At 39.1% G+C, this 27012-nt stretch overlaps 1 protein-coding gene across 1 annotated transcript in view; it reads right to left on the reverse strand.

The window, feature by feature from the left end:
- The window catches only part of ENPP1 (ectonucleotide pyrophosphatase/phosphodiesterase 1), a 69839-nt gene that overhangs the window by 38084 nt on the left and 4743 nt on the right, over window positions 1–27012 (reverse strand). Inside the window, exon 2 of the mRNA XM_024759013.1 lies at window positions 26997–27007. Coding sequence (XP_024614781.1) covers window positions 26997–27007 — 11 coding nt within the window. The remainder of the gene's footprint in view (window positions 1–26996; window positions 27008–27012) is intronic.

The following is a 27012-nucleotide window of genomic DNA, read 5'->3' on the forward strand; positions in this document are numbered from 1 at the left end:
GGGGGGATTTGTACTCTGCTTGCACAACTGGTGCCGTGTGCAAAGGAGTGTGGAAGACCGTGCATGCCCGGGCTGCCCCTGGAAATCTCCACCCCTTTCCTAGTGTCCTGATGACCTGTCTGCCTCCTGACCCTTAAGATTCCCTCACTTCCCTCCCTTAGAGGAGATGGTGCCTTTAGAGCATGAGCTCTCCTTCTCCATTCTCTGGCCATTGAATAAAAGCCTGTCTTGCTTGCACCAAACTCAGTTTCGTTATTGGCAGCGTGAACCTGAGCGCGGGAAAGAACTCCCTGAGCCAGCCAGGGGGCCTCAGTTCAGCTAGCGCCCCAAGAGAGGGGCCTGGTGTCTAATTCAGTAACAAATCTATGCAATGGTGCTTTGTGCGAAGCCAGGGAAGTATAGAAAATAACACCAGTCTGGGAAAGAGAGAATAACAGTGATTACAGTAGTAGCCATCACTTCTACAGAACAACAGCAACTATCCCTTCGGTAGTACTTCCTATGTGCTAGGCACTTTTCTGAGAGTTTTCTATCAAACCATTTAATCCTCACAATAACACTGTGACACAGATTATTGTATTTACCCAGTTTAAGGAAACTTAGCCGCAGAGAGGTTAGCAACTTGCCAAGGATCACAGAGTTGATAAGTGACATGGGCAAGATTAGGACTTAAGCAGTCAGATTGTAAAGGGAGTGGGGCAGGAGGTGGGGACACGGGAGTGGCTGAAAGGTGGCTGTGGCCTTATAAATCCAGTGACTGGATTTATAAATTCTAGAAAGATCCTTTGGTGACACTGTGAAAGGCTGTGCCATAAGCCACTCACCTGCCTGTCTTCTCTCAGGAGATGCTCTGTCCTCCTCTGGGTCTTTCCAATTACTGCAGCCCTGACCATGCTCTGGGAGATTTGTTTATCTGTGTGTCTTTGACTGGACTGTGAGCTCCAGGGAGGCGTGGATTTATTGACTCATCTCTGTATTTTCTAGGTCTAGCAGAGTGCCTAGCGCATAGATATTCAAAATAACTGTTGGCCTGAAAAATCAGTAACCTGATTTAATTAAACAATTTGGGGGAAAACTATAAATCTCCCCCTTTTCTTCATCTGAGTTGACAAAGTCAATCAGTTTGTTAAGTGCCTTTATATAAAGGGTGCCTATAATAAATATAGGGGAAAAGCATTTTTTTAGGAAATGGACAACTGCTGGATTTGGTATTCAAATGTGACAGATGCCTCTCCAATTTGAAGATGAATTAGCTGACCACATTGCCTATCAGTCAGTCCTCTGACCTTTTACTCAAGCAGCATGCTTTCTGGAAACGACTCTGTGGGAACTCGGACCTATGCGTTGCTGGAGTCTTCGGGGGATTTCCTTTCCTAGAGGATAAGGATTAGATCCTAATGCAGCGAGCCCAGTGCCAAGAAACTCCCACCGGCGGCTCAGAGGGATTTCACGCTCAAAGATAATGTCTTGTTTTTGAAGAACTTTGAAGTGTTACAAAGTTCAGTGTAGAAGTTAGAACAACTGCTTGAGTGTATTGAGAAGTTTTTTAAAGACAAGGTTCTAACTTTTGCTTGGCCTCTTATATACTCAGTATCGTTTTAGTTACATTTGACTTAACTGAAGGTTCTCCCAAATGGCTGTGAAATTTTACGTGAAGCAATTTATATAACTGGTCAAATGAAAAGGGGGAAGGAGAAACTATGCCCTGGACAAGCACATCACTTAGAGGCAAACCTCACGCTCAACCTCTCAGTGAAACCTGAACACGCTGAAGAAGTTGACATCTACCTGGCAGAAAGGGGTTCTGTTTCAAAACGGCGAGCGTTCAAATCCCACCTCTGTTCATTCCTTTTTTTCAGCATTCAACAAATATTTCCTGAGAGGCTACCACGTGTTAAGAAGAGTCTCGTGGGCTTCCCTGGTGGTGCAATGGTTGGGAGTCTGCCTGCCGATGCAGGGGACGCGGGTTCGTGCCCCGGTCCGGGAGGATCCCACATGCCGCGGAGTGGCTGGGCCCGTGAGCCGTGGCCACTGGGCCTGCGCGTCTGGAGCCTGTGCTCCGCGACGGGAGAGGCCACAGCAGTGAGAGGCCCACGTACCGCAAAAAAAAAGGAAAAAAGAAGAGTCTCGTGCTGGGTATACACCAGGAAATGGAAACATTTCAGTGCTTTCATGGAGCCATGGAGCTTACCTTCTTGTGACTTATAGACAACCACCAACTATGTGACTTAGAAATGTTCCATATCCTTGCTAAACATTATTTTTTATCTATGAAGTGGTGATAATACACACCTCAAAAAATTGGCACAAACCTTGGACATAATTTACAGAAAGTACCCAGATTGGTGACTGGGACACTGAGGTACTCCATAAATGACAGTTCCTACTAGGAATATCCAACTCACTTAGAGCACTGAGACATTACAGATTCTTCCACAGGAACAATATAACCTTATCAATGTTTAATCAAACTTCAGGGCATTCTTTCTTATTTGCTGTTAAAAGAAATGCCATAAACTAGTATACTAATATTTCCCTTTTTCTTGGGGGGGGTGGTTAATTCTGCAGTAATCTGTTTAACAGTGGTTGAAGACCATGCACTGGTAAAGAAAATATGTCAAAAAGGTGTAATAGAGAAGAAAAGCAAATTATTATTTTGCAGGGAATGGCTGTACTGGTAACTTTAGTTGTACCTATACAGCAGCTCTCCAACCCATGCCACTGAAAAAGGGATCCATGTAAACACCTATCTGTGTATTAGAGATTACTACAGATTCATATCTGCACACTTAACAAAGATTAGCTGTGGATTGATCCAAGCACTGTGCATATAAAAATCTCTAGAAAAAGTCTGAAACAAACACCTTAAAGTATATATACTTCTCAAAAACTACACTTCATCCTAAGGCAAAAAAATTATGTACGAATATTTAGATACAAATATATACATGCAGTACTATTTATAACAAAAAATAGACATAGGTACAATGTCTAATAATAGGAAAATGGCTAAAGAAAATATGGACTATGTATATGAGTATTATACAGCCATTAACAGTTATGATTTAGAAGAATATTTAATGACCTGGGGAAAGACACCGTTGAGTATGAACTGCAAACTATAAAACAGAATAGGCAATATGGTGCTAATTTTATGTTATACATAATACATAGTTTACAAATAGTCTTATCTCTGGCTGATGGGCTCACAGTGATTCTTGGTACTTACCTTTGTTTTCCAGTTTCCACAATGAACCCATATACTTTTAGAATCAGTATACTGGAGAACCCAGGGGGCTAGCATGGATACCAGTGACCCAGAGTAAAGTTTACATCATTCTGGCATTTTAGTGATCTTCAGCATAACAGGAAGTCCTCCCTGCCCACTTCCTCTAAGCAAACTCTAATCAACAAATTCTGCCTCCATTTAACCTACCGAATCCCTCATTCTTAAATATCAATGAATCACCATGATTCACCAGTCATTGGAGGTAAGCCTACAATATGAGATCAACAAAAAGAAAAGGTCTAAGATCAACACAAAGGAAAAACAGGAAGGAGAAGAGAGAAAAACATTTGAAACAAACCCATCTAAATAGTATTCTCAATAGGATTCAAGAAGTTACATACAAATCTTGAAATCAAAAGGCTCATACTACTAATATCAAGTAAGCAGAATAATAAATCAAAGGCTCATACTTATTCACATCACTATAAAATACCAGAACACTAACAGTAAAAAGATCTTCAAGTGAAAGGCTATGCCAACTTCACGTCACGATAAGCAGTAAAGAAGTATAAGATCAGAGTTAGTTTTTCCTTGAAGGATAGAACTAACTGTGGAAGCTCACTGGGCCTAGAAAGGTCTGTGCAAGAAGTTTATTAACTTCTGGTTCAATCTCTTCATTGATTATAGAATTACTTAGATTCTCTAATTTTTCTTGACTCAGTTTTTCTTGGAATTTTTCACTTCATCTGCAGTTTCAACTACATTGGTATAAAGTGATTTACAATAATCACTTGTTATTTTTTCAGTGTCTGTAGCACTGAATTTGTGTTCCTTTTTTTCATTCCTGATGTAATTTGTGCCTTCTCTCTTTTGGGGGGTAATCAGGCTCACCATGGGGGATCATACCTTTTCAAAGAATCTGCTTTTTACTTTGTCAGTCTCTTTTTTATTTTACTGATTTCTGGTCTTATCTTTACTTTTTTCTTTCCTTCCATATCCCAGGTCTAATTTTCTGGGTTTTCTTTTATTAAGTTGTTGATATGGATGCTTAGGTTTTAGCTTTTTTAGATTTTATTCTCTTTTAATATTACTTTTATTCTAACTTTTCAACCCCTAAGACATTGTTGTTTTATAAGTACATTTAGGTTTACCCAAATATTTACAAGTTTATGCATTTTAATGCATTTTTTCCTTTACACTTTTCATCTGGAAACATCTGGAATCAGTTTCCTTCTGCATAAAGAAATCTTTAAAAATTTTCCTCACGGCAGATTCTGTCCGTGTCTGTTAGTATATACATGTCTTTATTTTATTCTCGTTCTTGAACGGTATCTCTGCAGGGGATACAATTCCAGTCTGACAATTGTTTTCTTTCGGCACAGTGAAGATCTCATTATACTATGAGAATTCAGCTGTCAGTCCGTCACACGTGAAGAAAATTTATCATTTTTCTCCTATACCTCCAATGATTTTTATTTTTACCTTTGTATTCTGCAATGTTATTGTGTTGTTTTTTGACATATATTTCTTCTGCTTACGATTCAATGAGCTACTTGAACCTAAGGACTGATGTCTTTCGTCAGTTCTAGAAAATTGTCATCTCTTCAAATACTGTCCAAAATAAAAGGAAAAAGGGATAATACTATCAGTAATCAGGAAACCTAGACAGTTTTTCAAAGAACCAAATAAAATTTTTAGAAATAAAATGAAAAATAAAATGAACTAAATTAATTAAGGGATTAGGCTTCACATCAGAAGAGATGTAGTGGAAGACAGAATTTGTGAGCTGAAAAATAGATCGGAAGACATTATCTAGCATGTATCACAAAGAAAGGTCACAAGAAATTATCCTTCTAATTCAATTCACTATTATTTCTTCCATATTTTCTTTAAAAAGGACAAGAATTTTATAATCTGTGTCTGATAACACTACCATCTGAAGCCACTGTTTGTTTGCTTCTGCTGTGTGATACTTCTGCTGGTTTTTGCTCATGTTGCCATTTTCCTTTGTGTGCTTAGTTGTATTTAACTGTGTTCTGTTCATTGATGTTAAAAATTTTGAGGATTCTTTGAAGCTGAGGAGGATGGCGTTTTCCTCCAAAAAGGATTTATGTTTTGCTTCTGCCAAAAACATTGGGGAAATTTCAAGTTTGAGACCACCTTCACAACTTGAGGTAGGTAAAGTGAGATCAGCTTGTATATATCTTTATATATGGAGGATACGCCATAAATTACACAATACCTATGTCCTCCACAGGATGTTCCAACTTCATACAACATATTACATATATAAGATAATTCACTTATAATATAATACATAGCTTATAAGGTATATAAGCATGCACAATTTCTTCATAAAATGAAATTATGACTTCAAAACCATATCTCAATTTCTGATTTCTGACAGTTTCCAAAAACATATCTTTTATACCTCTGTCTCTCTGGCCCATGCTCAACCTCTTCAATTTCAATTTAAGAAATATTAGTCCCTGCCAGTACTATTCCAGGAAATATCTCATATGACAACCGTATTAAGCTGAATGTCCTTTACCCTCACAATTACATCAGCATTGGCAATTAAGAAAATAATGATAATATTTATTCTCTTATTGACAGGTCTCAATTAGGAGTCACAGAAATCATTATCACAATACCAACTTATGACTAGCATAGGCTGAAGATTACAATGACAGAGGGAAGAAGAGGTGCTAAAATAGAAGTGTAATGGGGGAGTCATTTTATGAAGTTTCAAGCAATAACTAGCAATTTCTTAAACTATAATACACACACACACACACACACAAAGAATGACGACAAAACCCCAAAAATATCCAGGGTCTTGGTGATCAAGGCCATTTATCAAACCACTGCTTATAAGAGTAACTAGAAGGACCAGTCACGAGGCTAATGACAACATAACGGAGAGGAACACCATGGTGGGTTCCTTTGACTCTGGACAGATCCATACATGTGGGGTAGAACGTGTCACTACCTGCGCAAGCCCAGCTGCTAAAGCACTTCTAGGACCTCTGTATGAGTTATAACCAAGCTAAGATCACAAGCCATAGCACTCCCCCTCAGAGAGACTCTTACTTCTATGGATAGAAGGAACCTCTGCTCTGAGGATACTATATTTTCCACAAACTTTATAAAAGGGAAAATATTACCTTTAAAATGAGAGATGCTAAGACAGGAGTCCACAAAAACAAGCTTCAAAGACGTATCACAGAAATTTTGGTTGACTTTCTAAGGAATTCATCATTGACACAATTTTTTACAATAATGATTAACAGAATTGCTGGATGTATACCATCATTTCCAACAGTACTTCTTCCAATTTATGTCAGAAATATTGCCATGAAATCTGGCACATTTCTTAAGATACAAACTACTTCTCATATTTAGTGAATGGGGGAAATCAGTAGCAGGCTGAGTTTAATAGACTTTACCAAAGTGAATTCTAGTCATGAGTAAAAAGAAATATATTCACATTGAGAAACTACACACTCTTCCTTGGTATTCTTTTTTCTCATATCCTTTTAAAAAAGAACAGAGGAGAAATAAACTTAGCAGGCAGTAGAGCAGTTTTATGAGGTACAAAATATCATTAAATTAATATTTAAACATTTAATGTAATATTTATATTATTATTATTTTAATACTGGCTCTTAAAGGCTCCCCCCATCTGTCACTCAGAGGCTCTGAGCTTTTAACCCTTTCCTAAGTGAGAAAGAAAGATAATGGCAGACATATTTTTTTACCATTCAGATATGACACTACGTACATGAAATATAGAGAAGATAATGCCCTCAATCAAATGTAAATCTGTTAGGAGTCGCTGATAATAGAAAGTGCAGTTCAAAACAATTATCTTGAATAAGCACAGTGCTGTACACACTTGGTTGAACCAGTCTCCCGGGCAGATAAAACTATGAGGGTCTTGTCTAAACTCTAATAGTCCAGAGAAGTGTTTTGGCACTTTTAATATTCAAGCAAATAGTCATTTCATCATTTCCCTAATTTTCAATGAATTATCCTGGTAAAATAAGCATTTGAAGAAAAGTCTCAAAGAAAGCTCAAATTAGTGGCCCATGGGAGCTAGTAATGATAATTGGAAAATATTTTTAAAATGGAATATCAAATTAGAACTCTAGCTTAAGAAAACAGAAACAATGTTAGAACTTTACCATAAACTGTAAGGAAATTATTTAAATTCTATCCATTTTTGGTTAAAAATATAAGTCTGGCAAAATTGTAGCCCTAATCTCAAAGATGGACCAATAACTCTCATGCTTTTATATCCAAATTAAGATGTGAGTTACTTCTGGAGCCTTGTGATATTGAGAAAAGCATGTTATCTATAGCCCCTTTATTGGGTTGGACTGGGTATTTTCTCTTCTCCCTACTAAATCTAAAATATCTATGAATCTACTTTCCCCTGACATTTGATCTTACCTTTATTTGGATCACCCCTAACCCCACATCCTGTACCCTCCTCTCTTAAGGAATATTACCCCAAATATATACATGTATTAAGATTTCTTGTTGAACACAGGCCATTGGAATAAACTATTAGGCCTGTCATGAGAAGTACCTGAAACACTAGCCTGCAAGCCTTACTTTCCCAGGTGAAGCAGAAAGGGGGTCAGAAACTCACCTGAGCCATATCCTCCGTATCAGAACTTTTCCTGGGGACCCTGCAAGGCCTCCAGAGAACTGCTTTATCTAGGCCAGTAATTCTCCTTTCCTACAGTGTTCATTTTTCCCCCCAGTTTTATTAAGAAATAATTAACATATATCACTGTATAAGTTTCAGGCGCACAGTATGATGGTTTGATTTAAATATATAGTGAAATGATTACCACAACAGGCTCAGCTAACATTCATCATCTCATACAGATACAATAAAAAGAAAAACATGATCATTTATTTTTGTTTCCAAAAGTACCAAACATTTTCAAAGGAAAAAACATCCAGTACTTATAACTTCTGCTTGAGTGAGCAAATCACTTCTCCCAGATCGCAGTGACTGCTTTCACAGACATTTCCCTCTGAAGACTTTCCTTCACAGACTTTTCCCTCTGTTTCCCTCTGAAGTTAAAGGTCAAAGGATAAAAGTCCATTTGGTACTTTAACGTAATGGTCTCAGCAGAGATTCAGCTTTGATGGCGAGCTTCCTTCCATGACTCCCACACCCTCACTGAATCTTGAGATGCAAGCAACTAATCAACAAGATCAGTAACAGCAAACACCTCAACACAAAGCAGGATCCTCTTAAAAAGCTGGTGGGTAACTCCTGAGATATAGCCTCCTGCCCCTAGAATTTCTATTTACATCCACCAATGGGTAATGCCCACAAGGGATCACAGAATTATTAAATATCAACGCTGTTCTTAGTCTGATGGCTTATTTAACCGTTTTCTGTCTTCAACAGGACTGTTAGTATTGAAAAATACATTTTTGTGGCCTCTCTTTAATCTTCAGAATTACCTTAGCTTTTTAAGAAAAGCAATCTATTGAGAAAAGAGATCTTGAGGGAAGTATACAGTAAACTGGATTTCTATCTCTTGCCTTACAACAAAATAACATCTGAAATAAATATTTAAAGGTTTAACATGAAATCACTAGAAGAAAATATAGGCAAATATTTTTATATTTTTAGGATGATAAATACCTTTACAAGCATGGCACAAAATCCAAAAATTATAATGGAAAAGCTGATATATTTGATTTCATAAAAATTAGGAATTTCTGTAAAAATTCCAAAAAAAAAAAAAAAGAACCCCTACCACAAGAAAAATCAGGGTGGGAGAAACTAAGGTAAAACTTTCCAACATATGACAAAAAGTTAATTTCCATGATAGGTTATGAGTGTATAAAAGTTAAGTAGAAAAAGATAACTCACAATTTTAAAATACCAAAAGTAATAAACCAGATATTTCAGGAAATAAAACAGCTAATAAAAATATGTCATACGCCTTCACTAAAAATCAAAGAAGTATAAATCAAAGAGTCCCTTTTTTACCCAATGAAATCGACAGATGTTAAAAAGATTGATAATTACAAGTGCTGGCGAGGATATAAGGAGAGACAGGCACTTTCACACTGTCTTCATAGAAGCATAAGTGTCTTTCTCAAAGGTCATTTAGATGAATCTATCTAAATTCAAAATGTACATATCCTCCACTCTTGCAATTCCAAATCTCTTAACTTATCTGATAGAAAGGTTCACATAAGCAGATGAGGATATGCACAGAGATATTTATTTATTGCAGCATTATTTGTAATACCAAAGACATGCAAATAACCTAAATTTCTGTTAATAAACAACTGAGTTAATATAATGCATTATGGTAAACCCAAACAATATAAAATACTATCCAATTACTTTAAAATTATGTAAATCCATCACTGAAATACTTACTCTTAAAGCCTTCAGCCCCCTTGCTGGCAGTCTACTCTGAGGCCATCATGTTGTGAGTAAGCCCAGACTATCCCAGGCACAGAGACCAGTGGGGAAGTCCTGAAACTATATGAAGTGGGAGAGAGATGCCTGGCCAGCATCTAGATGCTCCATTCCCTGTTGCAACTCCAGCCACCATCTGACTGCAACTGCATGACAGACCCTGAGCCACACCTGCCCAGCCAAGCCTTTCCTGAATCCCTGACCCATCAAAAACCACTGGGGGCTTTTGAGTCTACAGAGCTGATGACCAGATGCTGAACAGAGATGAATTTATCAAGCTGGTAGTACTAACCAACATGGCTTCCTGACCACATGAGAACATGCTTGCTTTTCTTTCTCCCAGACTTTATGCCTAAACCATTTCCACAGCAAAATGGTAAATGAAGGAATCTAATAGCTGATTCTACTGAAAGTGCACAGCTGGCCAGCTTCATTCAGAGGTAAGCACCTGGTTCTTCATCACTTCACAGAGAAGGGAAATGTCTGGAAACTATTCCACAGAGTGATAAAGGGATGTGAGTGGTGTGATGTGTACTTTTCTCCCTTTGGTAAATGCACAGAGAGTTTAGGCATATATGTTTACATAAGTCCACTTCTAATTTTCAGGTGGAAAAGTGGACTTTTGGTTACACTCACTAGTTTTATAGCAGCAAGAATGTTAGTAAACATTTAGGGGGAAAAAAATAGGACAAGAGGAGCCTAAAAATCCTATCCCAGAAAATAAGGGGAGGCACACATACACTCACATACAGACACACACACACGCCCACACAATGATGGGGTATGTCAAAAGGTATAAACTCCCAGTTATATAATAAATAAGTGATAAAGTGCTGGAGATGTAATATACAGTATCGTGACTATAATTACTAATACTGTAGTGTATATTTGAAAGTTGCTAAGAGAGTAGAACTTAACATTTCTCATCACAAGACAAAAAACTGTAACCATGTGTGATGACGTTTTAGACTTTCAGATTCATCTTCTAGCACCAGAAAGTAAGGGAGTACTAAACACATATACACAATGATAGGGGTATGTCAAAGGGACACAGGAGCCAACTCCCAATGGCCAAAGCTGGAATAATTTTGAGCAAAAATATGAACAACATATTATTAGGTTATAATCCAAAGTGTAAAATAAATATCAATGAGTTAATAGTGATATAAATAAATGATTGAATAAATTAATAAGAGTAGACAAATCTCCAGTACAGAAGAATTCCAAACAATCTATGTAGATACCCCACTCTCAAGGTGAAACAGAACTCTCTCCTCTTTAAGTGAGGGCTGAACACAGCGACTTCCTGCCAAAGAGTACAGAATGGAAAGGCACAAAAGACAATATCTTTGAGGTGGAGAATCCTGATAAACACTACCTCAGCCAGGTAATTAAAGTTAACATCATCGATGATTAAGTCACATTAATAGCATGGACTCTTGATATGGTATGTTGAGAACGACACTTTACCTCTGTAGTCTGTCTCCCAAAAGCACATGATACTCGTCTCAGCATGAGGAAAACATCAGACATTCCACGAATATACACGACCAGGCCTCCTCAAAACTGTCCAGGTCACCAAAAACAAGGAAAGTCTGAGAATGTCTGAGAAACTCAGCCAAGAGGAACCTAACGAGACGTGACATTGAAATGTAACATGGTATTCCTGGGTTGGATACCAGAACAACAAACAAAAAGGACCTCAGGAAAAAATTAAGGAAATATGAATGAAGTTTGGACGTTAGTTAATAAGGCTGTACCAACATTGGTTCATTAGTTGTGACAAATGTACTATACTAATATAAGATGTTAGTGACAGGGAAACTGGGTGTGTGGTATATCGACACTGTACTAGCTTTGCAACTTTTCAGTAAACATAAAACCATTCTATAAATAAAAAGTTTATTTAAAAAGGGAAGGAAAGAAAGAAATAGGCATGAATCCATATTATTCCACCACAAAATTTCCACTGTTTAAAAACGCTGGCTACTTTTAATTTTTTAAAAAATGCATGCACACACACATAAATGTACACAAGTTTTTCTATACACATTTTTTAAATCAAGAAATTATTCTATACATAATTTTGTTGCTTTTTTGCATGTAATACTATTTCATAAGCATTTCTTATTTTATCAATAAATTCTTTAAAATATATATATATTATTAAATTTAGGTAGAGCCATAGGTTGGGATATGGACCCATTTAAACAATACATGGTATTGTTAAGTGAAAAAGCTGAACCTCCGCTTTATATATTTCAGTACTATATGATTTTTAAAACTAAACAATGTGCAGACGCTGCTTTCACATCTGCTGCCGTCAGTGATGGAGACTGTGATAAGCTGCCTGGATTTGCTTTTGGGAAGGAAGGAATTACTCCCCTGGCTGCTGGGGGTGCCAGCTGGCAGGGCCTGCCTCAAACTGAAGAGAGCACCTGCCCAATGCCACACCCCTTCCCAGGAAAGCCAGCTCCCTCCTGGACAACTCTAAATGGTCATGCTAGGAGGAAGAGTTCACGGAGTCAGGGGAGGCCTTCACTGAGAGACTGCCTCACAGCTCACCTCACCCTCCCCGCAGTCCTTTTCCTTCCATAGGAGCTGATCTCAAGGGCACACCTGATAAAACCCCTGGGATGCCAGTCTCCATCTCAGAGTCAGTTTCCTGAGAAACCCAAACTCTGACACTGTCTTTCTCCTGAGCTTCTATCTCAGAGAAAGGACCTCTTAGTAAATATCAGTATATTGCCCAGGCTCCCTGGCTCCAGCATCAGACCAGGATAAGCCAATGGGAAACACAGAAGATCAGAGGGTGGGAGGACGGGAGAAGTCAGAATACATCTTCCCTGTTCTAGCCTCAGACAGGACCCCTGGCAGGGGCTGCATCTCTCCAGAGTCCCAGCTCCTACAGGGAAGTCCTGGCTGCCAGCTCTGGGTTTCATCAGCTTTTCCCTTTGCCTTTCCTGCCCTCAAGGTAGTACAAGCTTCTTTCTGGTACTATTCCCTGGGTTGCCACATTGCCATACCATCCCGTTTGGCTTTCAGCTCTTCCAATACTTGACTTTCAGCTCTTCCAACACCTTTGTAACTGGTTTCTTATATTAAATTCTCTTGATTAAATTACCAGGTATGGACTTTTCTTCTTCTAATTGGCCGTACAGCAAATGATCAGACATCAGATATACACATACACATACCCCAAGGCATAAACGAAGCTAAATTAAATATAGGCAAAGAACTTTTCATTCTGAGAGTTTACTTGTTTTTAATTCTCAGTCTCCTAGATGCAAAACATATTTTAATTAGATCTTGCTTCAGCTGGATCTCAAGGGGAAACAACAAAAGCACTGCCAAAATCATCCTGAAAACAGTTTGTTTCATTAGAAACTACAATCAAGAAAGACATGACTCACTAAATAAAAGGAGTATTAAGTCATTTTAGGAAAAATGTTTTAAGTTTTGCTTCAGCTCATATGACAAGAAAGAGAGGAAACCAGTTTATTAATGGTACAGGACAGCCCTTGCCACCCTCACATGGAGGATGAAACAGATGGACTAAGAGGTAAAGGGCCATGGGCTTTGTCTAAACGACATTGTTTTTCTTGCCTAGGCAGGTTTCCTGCCTATGCAGGTGGTACGTCAGAGACGAAGAAACACAAAAAGAGAAAGAACATCATATTCAGTTAAGTTTATGTGATTGATTTCTAGTTTTTTCTGAAACAATTTTTGGAACATAATGACTAGAGCACCTTGCATTTATTCTTGAAAAATGAGCTCAGTGGAAATAGACAACAAAAAGATAACTTCCAGGGGCTTCCCTGGTGGCGCAGTGGTTGAGAGTCCACCTGCCGATGCAGGGGACACGGGTTCGAGCCCTGGTCTGGGAGGATCCCACATGCCGCGGAGCAACTGGGTCCGTGAGCCACAACTACTGAGCCTGCGCGTCTGGAGCCTGTGCTCCGCAACAAGAGAGGTCGCGATGGTGAGAGGCCCACGCACCGTGATGAAGAGTGGTCCCCATTTGCCACAACTAGAGAAAGCCCTCGCACAGAATCGAAGACCCAACACAGCAAAAATAAATAAATAAATAAATAAACTCCTACCCCCCAACATCTTCTTAAAAATAAACAAACAAACAAACAAAACCCTGCTGTGTCCATACAGCATGATTCACTTTAAAAAAAAAAAAAAAAACTTCCAGAGGATTTTTGGTATTCTCCCTGAGGACAGAATAGGATTAACAGGGAGATTAAAATGACCATTTACTTTCTTCAAAGATCCAGTGGTTAGGTACTCAATCACAATTACACTCAATCACAATTACAGTCGCAACTTAAAGACAGAACTTAAAATCTGGTAATGGATACAGAGGTTTATAATTTAGGAGGGAACCATAATTTTAGAAATGTGTCACCATTTAATGTGTATATTTAGGCTTCAGTCAACAAAATTACATGCGTCCAATTGGATAAGGAATCTTAAAATTATATTTGTAAAAACATTCACAACTTAGCTCTCTTAAGCAACTTCTTTTCTTCTAACAAATGTTTCTTCAACAAACAACATTTGTTTTATGCACATTTTCATTATTACTTGCTGGAAAAAAACATAAAACACCCTATGATATCACCATCTTTGGCATGATTCAATTCAAGTTTTTAAGATGATAAAATGTTCCCTCTGTCTGTGCTGCCCTACAGGGTGGTACCAGCACATCATTGCTGAGTACTTAAAAAGTGGCCAGCATGATGAGGAACTGAATTCCTTTTTACGCTTTTGAACTTTAATTCATGCAAATTTTAATTTGCATAGTCACATGTGAAACTTAAAAATCTAGTAGAAAAGAGAAAGTAGTTATGAAATAGCCAAGTAAAAAAATAAGACGGTGCTCTTTCTACACCGACATGCTCTCTTTAATTTGTTCTTGCCGCTAAAGCTAAAATGACCTTTCCAAAATGTAAATGAGACTTTGTCACTATGAACAAAAGTGGAAACAAAACCAAGCAAACAGAAAAATATGTCAGTGATTTTCGATTGCTCTTAAAACAAAACCCAAAAGCCCTAAGATGGTCTGCAAGGCCCTGCCTGGACCTGGCCCCTGACTACCTTTCCTGCCTCATCACCCATCACACATCTCTCTGCCTACCAGCTACCTGGTCATCTCCCAATTCTGGGTCACACCATGCTAACTGCTACCCCAGGCCCTTTGTATGTGCTGCTGCCTCCCTTCAGAATCCTCTTCTGCTCGCCTGTCACTTCCTCCTGGACACCTTCGTAGGCCTCTCTGACTAAGCCAACTCCCCCTCACTACCCTCTCTCACAGCCCTGCATATAATTTCTAGGCAACACCAATCACAGCTGCAGTGAGAGACACTCTTGCAGGATTTTTTGATAAACATCCAGTCCTGTGGGGATGGACCATGAGAACATGGAGTAAGTCTTTCCTCTCCCCTCACCACCATTTAGCCCCCAGCCTCTTAACCATTACTGCCCACACAATAGGAACTCTAAATATTTGCTGAAAAAGTTACTAACCATAACCATGATAATAACAATAACCCCTAATCTAGCCTCTACTATCTTTCAGGCACTTTTCTAATTAGTTTACATAGATTAATTCATATAACCCTCAAAACACACCTGTGAGGGCTTCCCTGGTGGCGCAGTGGTTGAGAGTCTGCCTGCTGATGCAGGGGACCCGGGTTCGTGCCCCAGTCCAGGAAGATCCCACATGCCGCGGAGCGGCTGGGCCCGTGAGCCATGGCCGCTGAGCCTGCACGTCCGGAGCCTGTGCTCCGCAACGGGAGAGGCCACAACAGTGAGAGGCCCACGTACCGCACACAAAAAAAACAAAAAAACCCACAAACCTGTGAGGTAGCTACTATTATTATCTCCACTTTATAGGTGAGGAGACTGAGGCATAGAGAAGTTAAGGGACTTGCCCAAGGACACACAACAGTTACGGGCAGAGACAGGATTCAACTCCAGCACTCTGGCCCTTAACCTCTAAGCTCTACGGCCTTTATATGATTAAGTGGCAACTGCAGTTAAGTGATCCAGGGACAGGGGATACAAGCCAAAGAGCAGTAAAGGAGCGTTTCCTTTGGGAGGATAAATTCAGTTGGATTCCAGCGGGTACCTGGTGTTGGGTGAGAAAAAAGGAGGTGAAAGACCACTTCTGGGGTAGAGAAAAGAAATGGTCCCTGTAAAGTGTATCTGGCGAACAGCAAAAATCTGAGCTGTAATGGAAGGTGTGTTTCAACACAGCTGGAACTTTTGTGAGATAGGCATCTTGAGACCCTTTCTGACCCTCCAAATTGGAAAGTACCACCAGACCAGAAGCTGAAAAATAACCTGAACCCTTTGAACTTCTAAATCCAAGTTATGCATATAACATGTGCGAGTCCCCTACAACATACGGGACATAGAGTCCCTTGAGGTGTGGGCTCCATACCAGACTCACTCACCAGCCAACATGTTTGCTCCCTTCTGCCTCACACAACTGTGCCAGTTAAGCAGATAAAGGGCTTAACATAGGGTCTGACATATAGTAAACTCAATAGAGGCATATGGGAATTCAACAAACACACAGCACTTACTATGTGATGGGTCTGCTCTGAGTGCTTAACAAATATGGACTAATAAATGGCTACACATATATGTCCCAGGCCTGCAGGATTGCTATGAATGGATGAAGCTGTAAGTGCTAAGCCCTCAGTGGTAACACTGTTACCTGAGTGACGATAAATAAGGCTGAAAAGAAGAGTGCATTTAGGAGTACACAATTTTCCACGTGTTGTGGCAGTCTCTGAGAAATTCTGAGTGGAAACAAAGTGCAAGGAAGTAATTATTTTCAGAAAACTAATAACTGAACCATAAGAAGAGACATAGGCAATGGAGATGGAGTTGAGGGAAGAATAAAACAAAAACTGTGTCCTAAAAAATATTTAAATTCTTGGGGAATGATTATGTCTGAGGTATGAGTGGAGATGCTTTCAAAGATTACCCCATGAACTAAAGTTGATAAAAGTCTCAAAATCCCATTCATGAAAGGTGCATTAAAAAGCTGTCTAGGGGCTTCCCTGGTGGCGCAGTGGTTGAGAGTCCGCCTGCCGATGCAGGGGACACCGCAGGACAACTAAGCCCAAGTGCCACAAATACTGAACCCGTGCACCTCAAGTAGAGAACCTGAGTGCCACAAACTACAGAGCTCAGGCACTCTGGAGCCATGCGCCACAAATAGAGAAGAGAAAACCTGCACGCCACAACTAGAGAAGCCTGCACACCGCAAGGAAGAGCACGCACGCTGCAATGAAAGATCCCACGTGCATCAACGAAGATCCTGCGTGCCACAACTAAGATCTGACACAGCCAAAAATTAAAAAAAAAAAAAAAGCCATCTAGCAATGGGAAAATCTCATAATGGAAAATATAAGTTAAAAAAGAAAATAGAACAGTATATGCAGCATGATCCCATTTTTGTTAAAAAAAAAAAAAGAAGTGATACATACACATTGAAAAGTCCTGAGAGAAAAAACCAAAATATTAATAACAGATAATAACAAGTACACAATCTTTATTTTCTCCTTTATACTTTTTTTATACTTTCTGAAATTTCTGCAATACGTAGTATCTTTATAACAAGGGGAAAATATTATAAGCTCTCTATACAAAGATTTAAAACCTAGAAGAAATCCACCTAATCCAAAACTCTCATATTATGGTCACAGAAAGTGAAACAACTGCTCAAAGGTCACACAGCAAATAATTCTTGTGACTCCAGGTTTAGTACCCTTACATGACCCATCTCTCAAGATCTTTGAAGCTTCCCAGAAAAATCAATGTTCTCTTTTCCTTTGAAAGTTTCCAAGAAATGACAAAGGCATAAATACTTTCCTATGTCAACATTCTTCACATTTACTTCCTGTGAGCTGATCAGTAAGGTATTTAAATAGTGTACAAGCAGAGCTGTTTTGTACTGTTTCTCTGGTTAATCCAAAAGGAGATAAGATCAACAGTCTATTCACAGTGCTCCTAACCCACACCCTTCCCACCTGATATACTTCATTCACCTATTTCTCCTGGTCTCAGAAGTTTCTAATCTAAATGGTGCGGGGTGGCACTTTATAGGAAGCCAGTGTGTTTGGACGATGAAGTATCATGGAGTAAACTCTGTGCCAAACACATCAAACCTAACTCAATACCTCAACACCACTTGAAAAAGCCCTGGTCTTAAGACTCCTTTGTTTTGGTATTATGTCAAGTATATGGTAGATTGTTGAGAATGTACTGAAGTGGAAACTTGGAATTGAAGAGTTCTATTGATGGAACAATGTAAAGTGAAATCTACTTGATATTCTGATAGATGGATGGTTGAATTGGGAAGAACATTGTAGTGTTATCAGATCACAGCAAAGGCAGAAGACTGGCACAGCGGACAGCAGTAAAGAGCAATTAAAGGACAAGCCAAGGCAGGGTAAGGAAAGGCAATTAAAGAAACAAACAGACTGTGTATGAAATGTCCTGTAGACATGACAAAAGCGGTGGGGCTACTTTAATCAATGCGCCTCTTAAGTTCAAGGTAGGAAAGGGGCAAATGCAACCAGCCGCAGCACCACTTCCACACAACGCTAACACAGTTGAGGTCAGTAAGGAATATTCAGTAATTTTTTTTTTTAAATCATAGCAACATGTATGAAGTCAATGGCAGGATAAGGGTTGACTGGAACCCCCAGCCAAAGAAATCCAGGTTGGGGCGCCTTCTGTGCCTCCTCATAGCCCTATGGAGTGTCCCTCAAAGTTCAATGTGCAGACACATCCCTGGGGATTGTGAAAATATAGATTCTGGTACGGTAGGTCTGGGGTGGGGCCCAAGAGTCTGCATTCTGTAGAAGTTCCAAGGAGATGATGCTGATATGCTAGTCTACAGACCACACTTTGGGTAGCAAAGATGTAAAGTGTCTTCTGAATAAGGAAAAATTTTAAAATTCAGTAACACTGAAGCTTATCAAAAATAACAAGAAAATGACCACTTATTCAGGGCACACTATGTGCCACTTTGTATACTTTATCTAATTTAATTCTCCTAACAACACCTAACAGGGTTTTATCAAGCCTATCTTATGGTTGTGGAAGCTGATATTCAGGAAATTTAAGTTATTTGCCTACCTTCAAAAAGAACAGTACCCGGATTTAAATCCAATTCTGTCTGACTTCATTTCTCAATAAGCTACGGCAATGAGATTAAGAGAATAATTATACTAGTCTTGTAATCTTGGAAAGCCCCCTTAATTTCTCTGAGCATGATTTTTTTCATCTCTAACATGGAGATAATGGCAGAACTGTGGTTTGGACCAAACCAGGTGGTAGATGTAAAAGTATTTTGAAATCCATAAAGGACCTTACCTAAATAAAGATACAACTGTTGTAAATAGCTGATTCTTTTTATATGTCTTAATTTCCTTTCCCTCTCTCCCTAGTACTAAAAATAGTATTGAATGAACACACCTTTCCTTAAAGCAGATATTCTCAAAACTGTTGGTTTCAAAATCCCTTTATACTCTTAAAAATTACTGAGGACCCTAAGACTTTTCAGATAATTGTGTACATTCTTATTTAAAACTAGACTAAAATTCTTAGTTATAATTTCTTAAAGGTGAAATGCAACATGAAACTTGAAACAATATTAATGAACTTTTCATACCATTATATTAAAATTCATTAGTCTATCTTGCAGTTTGATTGGAACTTACACCCCTGCATAATTTTGTAAATCATCCATTGGTCCTTTGGAAAATATTGGTTCACTGAGCTATGTATTTCTTTCAAATGTTGACACATGTCATTGTACCAGATGAAAAAAATCACATTCCTTACTATCTCCATCTATTTCGTCCGAAAAATCTTTAAGGATTGGGACGCTGTCAAGCTTACAGTGGCAGAAACAAGTTCTCCAAAATTTCGAGTTTTACCTAAAAGATCGAATTTTGTCACAGGCAGCAGGTACCTCATTTTGTTTTCCTGGAAGTGACAAGCTAATGCTTCTCATTTTTGCGAAAGTGTGTGTCGAATACCTAAGTCTGAATCACTGGTCTGTCAGTTGCTCTTTCCAATAAAAATGGTGTTCCACGAAAAAGGCAGCTAGTTCAGCTCATAACTCAAACAGCAGCTCGACTGCTTTCCCTCCAGAAAACAACAGTACTTCAGGCTGCAGCAGACGTGCTAAAGGCAGACTTCCAATGTCGTCGCACAGAATATTAAAAAGGAAGGTAATTTAGATTCAAATTTAATAAAATCTGCTTCATTGAGGACATTTTTACTTCTTCATTAAGTGAAACTGGCCTTTTTGGTTTTAACTGCAGATGCATGAGGACTTGTACAATTGGTGCCACTGCCCTGATTCCTGCTGAGGAAGCAGTTTTCCGGCAGTGTGAACGGCAGCACAGTGAGAAGGGTGAATAATGTCTATCAACGTTCAAACGGTTTAGGCTTCACAGTCCCCTTGGAAGGCTCTTAGGGACCCCTCGGGGATTTACAGACCACACTTTGAGAACTGTTGCTTGAAATACTCTGGGGCTGAAGCTTTGTTCTACCTGTCTTGCCTTTTGCTTCTGAACATATTTATCCAAAATCACTTACAGGTACTCTGGAGTAATATGAAACTCTATTTGGGAAAAAAAAAAAAAATCACATCATAATAGCTAAATTTATTTTATTGTATAATAGCATCATAAAAAAACTGTTGAGTTTTTCAGTTCTCTCTCTCTATGAGAGACCAAAGGCTCCAGATGCTCGCTAATGCCAAAAAACTTACCAAGGGAAAGAAATCAGCTCTAGGAATAAACTATTGGGTTGGCCAAAAAGTTCCTTCGGTTTTAAGTAAACATAAAAGACATTTTTCATTTTCACCAAGAACTTTATTGAACAACATATTCATTAACCGAACAAACTTTTTGGCCAGCCCAATACTTTCTCAGGACTATTCCCTGAAAACCAAGATAGAGTGATCTTTAAGGGTCTCAAACCACATCAGTGATAGGATATTTGCCACCTAAATCTGTGTCAAGTCCTAAGGTATGGTGAGAAAATGACTGACCCACAAATGAGATATGCTTGAGAAAATTCACTCACTCCAAAACGACTACCATGACCCTATTTTCCTGTTGTAGTACATCTAAAGATATATTAAGAAGGAAACTCAGATTAAGAAGGAAGTCACTTTTCCCCAAATCTGTATACTTTGGAAGCTCACGATAACATGATTATTGACTTCACACTGATAAAAGGGAAATAAATGGGGGAGGGGGGGTTAGCCATTAGTCCAGAATAAAAATCCGTAGTTAAAAGTCCTTTCAGTTATCATAGTTCACTACTTACAAATGATGTGACATATGCCTATAAATTTAACCCACTGTTTCTAGAAGTGGAATAACTGAACCAACTACATCTGAACAACTTGAGGTACTTGTTTAAAAAATACAGAGTCTTTAGATCCATTCTTACCTTAGTCTGCTCAAGTTGCTATAACAAAACGCCATAGACTGTGTGGCTTAAATAACAGAAATGTATTTCTCACAGTTCTAGAGGCTCAGAAGTCTAAGATGAAGGAATTGACCAATTTGCTTCCTGGTGAGGGCTCTTTCCCTGGCTGGCGGATGGCTGCCTTCTCACTATGTCTTCACATGGTCTTTCCTCTATGGGAGGGTGTGTGTGCTCAGATCTCCTCTCTCTCTTCCCCTTTTTACAAGGCCACAAATCGCATCATGAGAGTTCCATCCTCATGACCTCATCTAAATCTAATTACCTCTGAAAGGCCCCACTGCCATGTATCATCACATTGGTGGGTTGGGACTTCAACATATGAATTCGGGAGGGACACAAACCTTCAGTCCATAAGAATTTCAGATCTTCTAAATCACAATCTCTGGGATTGGAGCCCTGGAATCTGTGGTCTTTTAACAGTTCCCAGCTGGTTCCCATGCACCCTAATGTTTAAGAAACACCTCTGCGAGCCTCAGTTTCCTTACCTGTAAACTAGGATTGACTGTCACCATACTTCCCTATTTCAGAGTTGCTGATATGCCAAGGATCAATTAAAAATATATGAGAAAATGCTTCTGAAAGTGCAAAGTGCTATGTAATAATCATCTGAACTTTTACCGCCTACTTTTCCACCGAACGTTATTCTAAAAACCAAAAGTGGGAGGATAAAATGAAAAATACTATCGATAATAATGTTTTTGTTTGTTTGTTAATGAAGACTCTCAGGGAGGTGGGAGGGGGCCCAGCACAAGACAGACTGACTTAGATGGAACTAGAAAGGATTTTCAGAACTGATTTCTACATCACTGACCTTATACTTGCTTAAAAATGACATGTTTACATCTTCCCACGCTCCCCTACCTATGGATGCTCAGCTTGATTATAATATTTTTCTCATCTCTGAATTTGCTCAAGATCAAGGTAAAATTAGTATCTCACCTTATGAGATGAAATTTAAAAAAAGAGAAATGTTAGATTTTAATAGTGGTATTCTTTCACTAACTATTAAGTTATTTATTTCTTCTAGTATACTTCATATTTTAGACAAATGTCACATTATTTGATTTCTATAATGATATCGATAATATCTTAATTCTTGGAATCAAACCTCATACAATTAAAACACTCAGGAAACAGAATGTTCCAGTTAATATTTAGCTGAACGTTCGGGTCATTCTTTTGAGAAGCTCTTTTAAATATATTATTATACTTTCTTTCCTTGGTAAATACATAACTTAGCTCTCGTTTGATGCCAAAGGGTTTTCATATTGGGTCAGCACTCTGAGTATCAGTTCTTGTTGCACAGAACTTAGAAGAGTAATCTATGTTCTGCCTTGGGCTCACTTGCTAAAAGGTTTCTTGTTTATTTTTGTTGTTTGGGGGATATTTCATGGTTGATGGAGGCATGTTTATTTTAACCAGAGGCAGATCTCTAATTACAAGTTGTATTCCAAAAGGTTTTTGTTCCTATGTTGTTTGAAACTTGAAGTGGCTTTCCCCCTACCTACCCTCCCAAAAAGTTATGAATCATGATTAAGTTCTTTGGCTTGTCTAAAATGTCCATAATATAGATGAAATACAGTTGCTATGTCTTAAGAGTAACACAGATATTTTGCAATGGAAATGATCAAACTCAAAAACAAAACTGAATTTAAAACTATTTTCATTTGCCTTTAATACTGATATCTGAGAAAAAGAGTTGCCTGGAGGAAGATAAGAAGCTGATAAAAAAAAAAAAAAAAAGAAGCTGATAAAAAAATTCCTATAAATATTCTAAAAAGGCTAATGGTCCCAAGATCTTTATTATACAAAATGCATAAGGTCCCTCAACATGGCTCTAGCGAGAGTCATGATTCACAGTCATGATTAGGATATGATGGGGCAGGAGACGGCAAAACTGAGCGCCCAGAGGTAACTGAAAAAGTGGAATAGAATGGGAAAAAAAAAGGGTTGAAAGGGTGCCTGTGTATTCCTAAGAGGCTGCATGAAGTAGAAACAGCTGAAATATAAATGGTGAGAGAAAGACCAGAATATGACTCAAAGCAGAAGAAAGGGAGTCACAGAACGCAATGCTGAAGAAAACAGTTCCCTACAAGAGCCACAAGGACTGCATCTGGGGTGTGACAGCAAAGTCACCAAAACAGAAGATGCCTTGGTATAAGCAAGGGAGACCCATTTGTACCTGAAGGATGGCCTTATTTGTACCTGCCAAACGGCTGCACCTGCCTTGTTTCTTTCTGAGGGCATGCCCAGTAGCTAGATCTTGATTCTGAATCCAAGTTATCATGGAGGCCCTGCTGGCCTCTTCGGTATGCTGGCCTTAGTTGGGAACTTTTGTTTATCATTCATTCACTGCCTCTTCTGTCTCCCTATGTGCTAAACAAATGATATTCCAGTTTGATCTTATCCCTGAATTGATACCCAATGTCATCTCTATTAATGCATCTATATTTGGATTCCTGACTTTCAACTGGCCATATGGGTACGTGGTTGTGTATTTAGTCTTCCCATCTTGTCCTTTTCCAAGTCAAAGTGTTACTCAGTCTAAGTAAAAGTGCACTTCATTCATTCGACCAAAAGCTGACACTGAGTGTGGGGTACCATCTCAGGCCCAGAAGTAAACACAACAGTCTTGCTGGGTTCCTAGAAACCTTGGGTACATTTTATTAGAACACGTGCAACAAACACCGTAAGGGGAAAACAGGAGATGTCTCTGGCCCCTAAGATGTTCTGGTCATTTTTGAAATAAAACGCTCAACTATAGCTGGACAGATATAACATTTTACAAACCAAAAAGCAATGTCAATTCTGAGTCAGATTAAGAGCAGAGGACTGTCTTGAATATTCTCCATGCTGTATTCTAGAAATAAGATGATATGATGCAAGGGGGAGAGAAAAGCTAACAGAATTAATAACTTTCACACTCAAATTTCTAATAAACAAGGCAACTTCTGCCACTTACAAAGAACTCTTTCATCAAAAGGTGAAAGTTGTCTTCACTCACAGCCACCCACACACAAGGCTCCTTATGAACACACACACAAGTATATGTATTCATGAGGACAGCAGAAGGTCACAAACACAAAACTGTGCTGTGGAAGAGCTTACTGTACGGTGGAGAAGTGTACTGCAACGTGGTTGAAAATACCTGCCAGGGAACAGGAAAGTTATTTCAAATAAATGTCCGTGGCCAACCTCAGTGGAAGCTGACATTTCAGTTCAAAACTTAACTTGGAACCAGTAAAGGCATCCAGATCTAACATATCTACTAAAGCATGTACTTATTTGCCCTTCTGGGGTTTTCGACAGTCTGGCTCAGTGCCTAGGCATGAGTACTTCCAGAGCCCAGGGCCAAAGCCTCCAGAGCAGAGCCTGTGGTCTTCCTAGGGATCAAATGGGGAGAAGCCAGCGTAGGGCGGGATCATCCCTTCTGCATCTACTCTCACATACCTCCGGCATTTAAGTTTATCTGAAACACTTTCAGAAAAGTGCAACAGTCATGTCACCACTGTCTATCTCTCCAGAAGGCAACTCTTGTGTTTATCCTACTAGATAACAACCGTGTGGCTGAGGACCACCTCAGTGGTTGGGCTCTTGTAATCCCAATCCCAGATGCAACTAGTCAACCCATTTCTTCAGGTTTATGAAAAGGGTGCTGATGTTTCACCTGAAAAAGGAATCCCATAATTACAGCTTCTCTCTAGAAGACATGTCCCAGAGCTCTCTGATGACAACTGTCAAGCTCCTCTTGGAGACTTTTCCCTTTAGAAGTGCATCATTTGGGAAAGTCTAGAGGGAAGAAGGGTATTGAAGTAGGGAAGGGAAAGAAGAATGGGTAAGAGGTTTCACTTTCACCTGAAACCATTAATTAAGAGTTTCAAAAATACAGCAATGAGTTTTGGTGTACATTAATGGCCCACTGTATTTCATCAGAAGTCATGAAGTAAGAATTCTGTCCAATTCAACGTGTGTTACAGCAAGAGACCCCTCCTAATGGCATAAAAAGTATTCATGATTGTCCTACTTGTAAAAGTACTAAAGACACTTCCATGTCAAAGCCCAGAGTTGCATCATCAGAGCATAAAGAAATGCTTTTTGACCAGCTGACTGCAGGTGTCAAAGACTGAAATGCATGTTCCAAAGGCAGATCTCTGCTGATACCTATTGTGGATTTATGGGTAAATGAATAGGAAAGATTTTAAAATGGAATTTAGCAACTGGCAATTTACCAAACTTTCAAGACTGTAGATTGGCACGTTGAAGTGATTTCACACGGGAGTTACAGATTCGACGTACAATTATTGAATGCCTGCCAAACACTGAAAAGTACTGATACTAAGTTAAGTGATAGTGTTGCAAAAGCTAAGGTCTTCCATTGACAAAAACAAAAAAGGTGACTCAAAAGACTAAAACTAAGTTCTCATCAATATCAGGTGTTCTTAAACAGTGATATATGATGCAGAAATGTATCTTGAGATACAAACGGTATGTGTTTTGGGACACTTACCCTTTGAATCTTAGGCTTATTTTTAAGTACTAATTATATGACACCATCTCTTTAGTCTAGGAATGTTGGTTCCTCAGAGCACTGTATCATCTCCACGATACCCAAGACATAGTGAAAATGGAAATGCTTATGAAAGGAAAGATTTCAAAAATCAGAAAAGATATCCTCTACACTGCATTGTTTAATCATAATATGTAAGTGATTATATGCTTTAAGGTACACTATACATAGAACTGTCACTTGCATATAATACAGTAAAATGATTATATCTCCTTGTACTTTTCGAATTTACTCCTCCACATGCAATGTTGCACAGTGACCCTCACAATAATCTTATCTGATGCACATAGAAGTGATGTTGTCCTCATTTTAACATAGAAGAAATTGAGGTTTGGGGAGAGTTATAGGAGGCCCTAGCAATTAATAACGGCCATGAAAGCAAGAACCCAGGCTTCTGACTCTCAGCCCAGCACTTCCTACCATACATGTAGAATGAAAAGCCACCCCACAATTCATAAAATTGACTGTGGATCCTGCAACTGTCACGACAAAATAGCAGAGGGAGAGTGAGTACTTCTGTTAGCAACAAAAACCGTGTAACCTATGATTGAAAGAGTAGACGAAGAATCATTAACTTTTCTTCACATTCACATAACATGAATATTGACGGAATTTCTGAACAGCTGCATGGAAATTCCTACACAGAGCCAAGAGAAAAAGTATTTTCTAGAGTTCCTGATACAACTTAAAGAGCTCTGTTAAATCTTTTCAAGTGGAATCGGTTAATGCAAGGAAAGTCATCAATACTGCACCCCGATTCCCCCAAAAGAGGTAAAAAATTAAATTAAAAAATAAAATTAAAAAAACAAAACGAAACAAAAACACCTTGTCGGTCCTTCCTAAGACCAACAAGTTTCGGGCTGGTCATTTTTCCCCACGAAAAACCTTGTGCTCTCTTGGGGCGGGGGAGAGGTGGGATTTCTAAAGATCTCGATTTTTAACAGCCTGGTTTCATAAACAGGCCCTTCTGAGCATCAGTAATACAAGTGAGAGTGAACTATTCCCTCGGGGGGAAGAGAAGGCTCGGCGGTGATGAGCACCGATAAAGCCGGTAGAGGAGAGCGAGAAGGCGAAGAGGAGCGGCACAAAAGCTGTCTCTCTCCGGGCCCCGGGTGCTGACCGCGCCCGCTCGGAGCGCTGGAGCGGGTGCCGCCCTCCCCGCCCTCCCGCGCGCCGGGCCGGCCGGGACCTACCAGCGAGAGCACTTTA

Source organism: Neophocaena asiaeorientalis, unplaced genomic scaffold (assembly GCF_003031525.2).
Source record: "Neophocaena asiaeorientalis asiaeorientalis breed wild unplaced genomic scaffold, Neophocaena_asiaeorientalis_V1.1 scaffold5, whole genome shotgun sequence".
In the NCBI taxonomy this organism is placed as follows: domain Eukaryota; kingdom Metazoa; phylum Chordata; class Mammalia; order Artiodactyla; family Phocoenidae; genus Neophocaena; species Neophocaena asiaeorientalis.